Source organism: Clupea harengus, chromosome 22, assembly GCF_900700415.2.
Source record: "Clupea harengus chromosome 22, Ch_v2.0.2, whole genome shotgun sequence".
Lineage (NCBI taxonomy): Eukaryota > Metazoa > Chordata > Actinopteri > Clupeiformes > Clupeidae > Clupea > Clupea harengus.
The window spans coordinates 24,262,944-24,264,573 of record NC_045173.1 but is presented as its reverse complement, the minus strand read 5'-3'; the positions used below and the strand labels follow the sequence as shown (position 1 = coordinate 24,264,573).

At 48.5% G+C, this 1,630-nt stretch overlaps 1 protein-coding gene across 2 annotated transcripts in view; it reads left to right on the top strand.

The window, feature by feature from the left end:
* The window catches only part of epha4a (eph receptor A4a), a 47,320-nt gene extending 46,633 nt beyond the window's left edge, over positions 1 to 687 (top strand). For both annotated transcript variants that reach the window (XM_012816616.3, XM_031559972.2), the window contains exon 17: positions 1 to 687. This exon is cut by the window's left edge and continues 112 nt beyond it. In XM_012816616.3, the coding sequence (XP_012672070.1) occupies positions 1 to 3 (3 nt within the window). In that variant the 3' untranslated portion in view covers positions 4 to 687.
* The last annotated feature ends 943 nt before the right edge of the window (positions 688 to 1,630 follow it).

Here is a 1,630-nt window from a genome sequence, read left to right as displayed (position 1 = left end):
TGAGACCAACATAAATGGAAAACAATTTCAAAACATTATTTTTTTTGTTTGATTTTTATTGTTTTTGTTTTGGACTTTTTTGTTGGAAATCCATTTACCTCATCCATGCACTTTAAATTAAATTCAATTTTGAAACTAAAAAGAAGAAGAACAAGAAGAGGATAACGAATTGCGCAGCAGAAGAGAATGGAGGATGAGAGCTATTCAGCACTTTTTGATACAGTGCCATCCATACTCTTCATCTGAAGGAGGCTTGTGCTTCACGTCGCCGTACTGGGAAAGCGCTTCTGGAAGGCTAGACTGCTGTGCCTTCTCCATTACAGGGGAACTTAGAAGGGCGTTTCTCCTTTTCTTCTTGGCTTTGTTTTTTTTTTTTTTTTAAATGTGTGTATCAGTGTATAAATGTATAAATAGTTCCTTGGGATTCTTGTTTTTCTGCCATTTTAAGACTTTCGCGCTGAGTCGGTCCACCTGGCAGTTAACAGCGGTGGAGAAAATGGCGGTCTCAGAGATATAACGATTTTCTTTTTTCTCTTTTTTTGAGATTTATTTTTTTCTCCATCCCTTTTTCTTGGCTCGGAGGTGCTCTCATGCTGGGGAGAGGCATTTATCTGCGGTCGGGTTCTGCGCGGAGTGAAGCGCCTCTCTGGTCTCTCGTCCAGTGCTGGATGTTCTCCAGATTACCCCCCCCCCCCCCCCCAGCTGCCCCACCCCACCCTTCTCACCCCCACCCCTTTGAAATGGAATATCTGTCTCCACTCTGCAATACACTACAGTGTTCCACTTGGCCGAGAATCCGTGCGCACCAGTTGGATTAGAGAACCTCCCTCGACTTTGCATTTCTATCTCTCTTTCTCTCTCTCTCTCTCTCTCTCTCTCTCTCCTTCACGTCCTCCGCCTCTATGGCTCCCCCCTGATCGCTTGCTTTTTCTCTCACCCTTTCTCTCTCTCTCTCTCTCTCTCTCCTTCACGTCCTCCGCCTCTATGGCTCCCCCCTGTTCGCTTGCTTTTTCTCTCACCCTTTGTCTCTCTCTCCCTCGCTCTTTCCTACTCTCTTCTCTTTTTCCCCTCCGCTTCCCTCCCTGGAGTCCCCCGTACCGAGGGCTGCTGGCAGGCTGTAAAGTCAACACGAACCGCCCTCCTTCATGGAAGCACTTGGGGGCCAGCTGGCTGAGCTAAGGTAAGCCCCCCTGATGGAAGCAGCCACCGATCCCCGCTCTTTATGACGGGGTGTTTCCATTTACAGTTTATGCCCCGTAGATATTTATCCCGTTATTAAGACGGGAGGAACTTAGGAACCGTGAGCGCTCACTCGCTATGCTAGCACTCTGGCTCTCTGACTCACTGGCCCCAGCGGATGTTGGCAGGCCCCGGCGATGTTTAAATGGATGAGCTGAACGAGAGAATGTGTCCAAATGGCTCGCGCCGCGCACACTGCGTTCCCCTCCAACGCCACGCAGAACCAAACAATAGACTTTTGTCTCCGTTCGTTTGGAGAGTCCCCAAGTGTATATATTCAAGCGAGCGTGGCAAAAAAAAGAGCATTAAAGTTCAGTGCGTGTCAGTGTAAGTGTTAAGCACCCCAGCTTGTGTGGGTAGGACCCGTTCTCATCTGTTCTCTCCCTCCTCT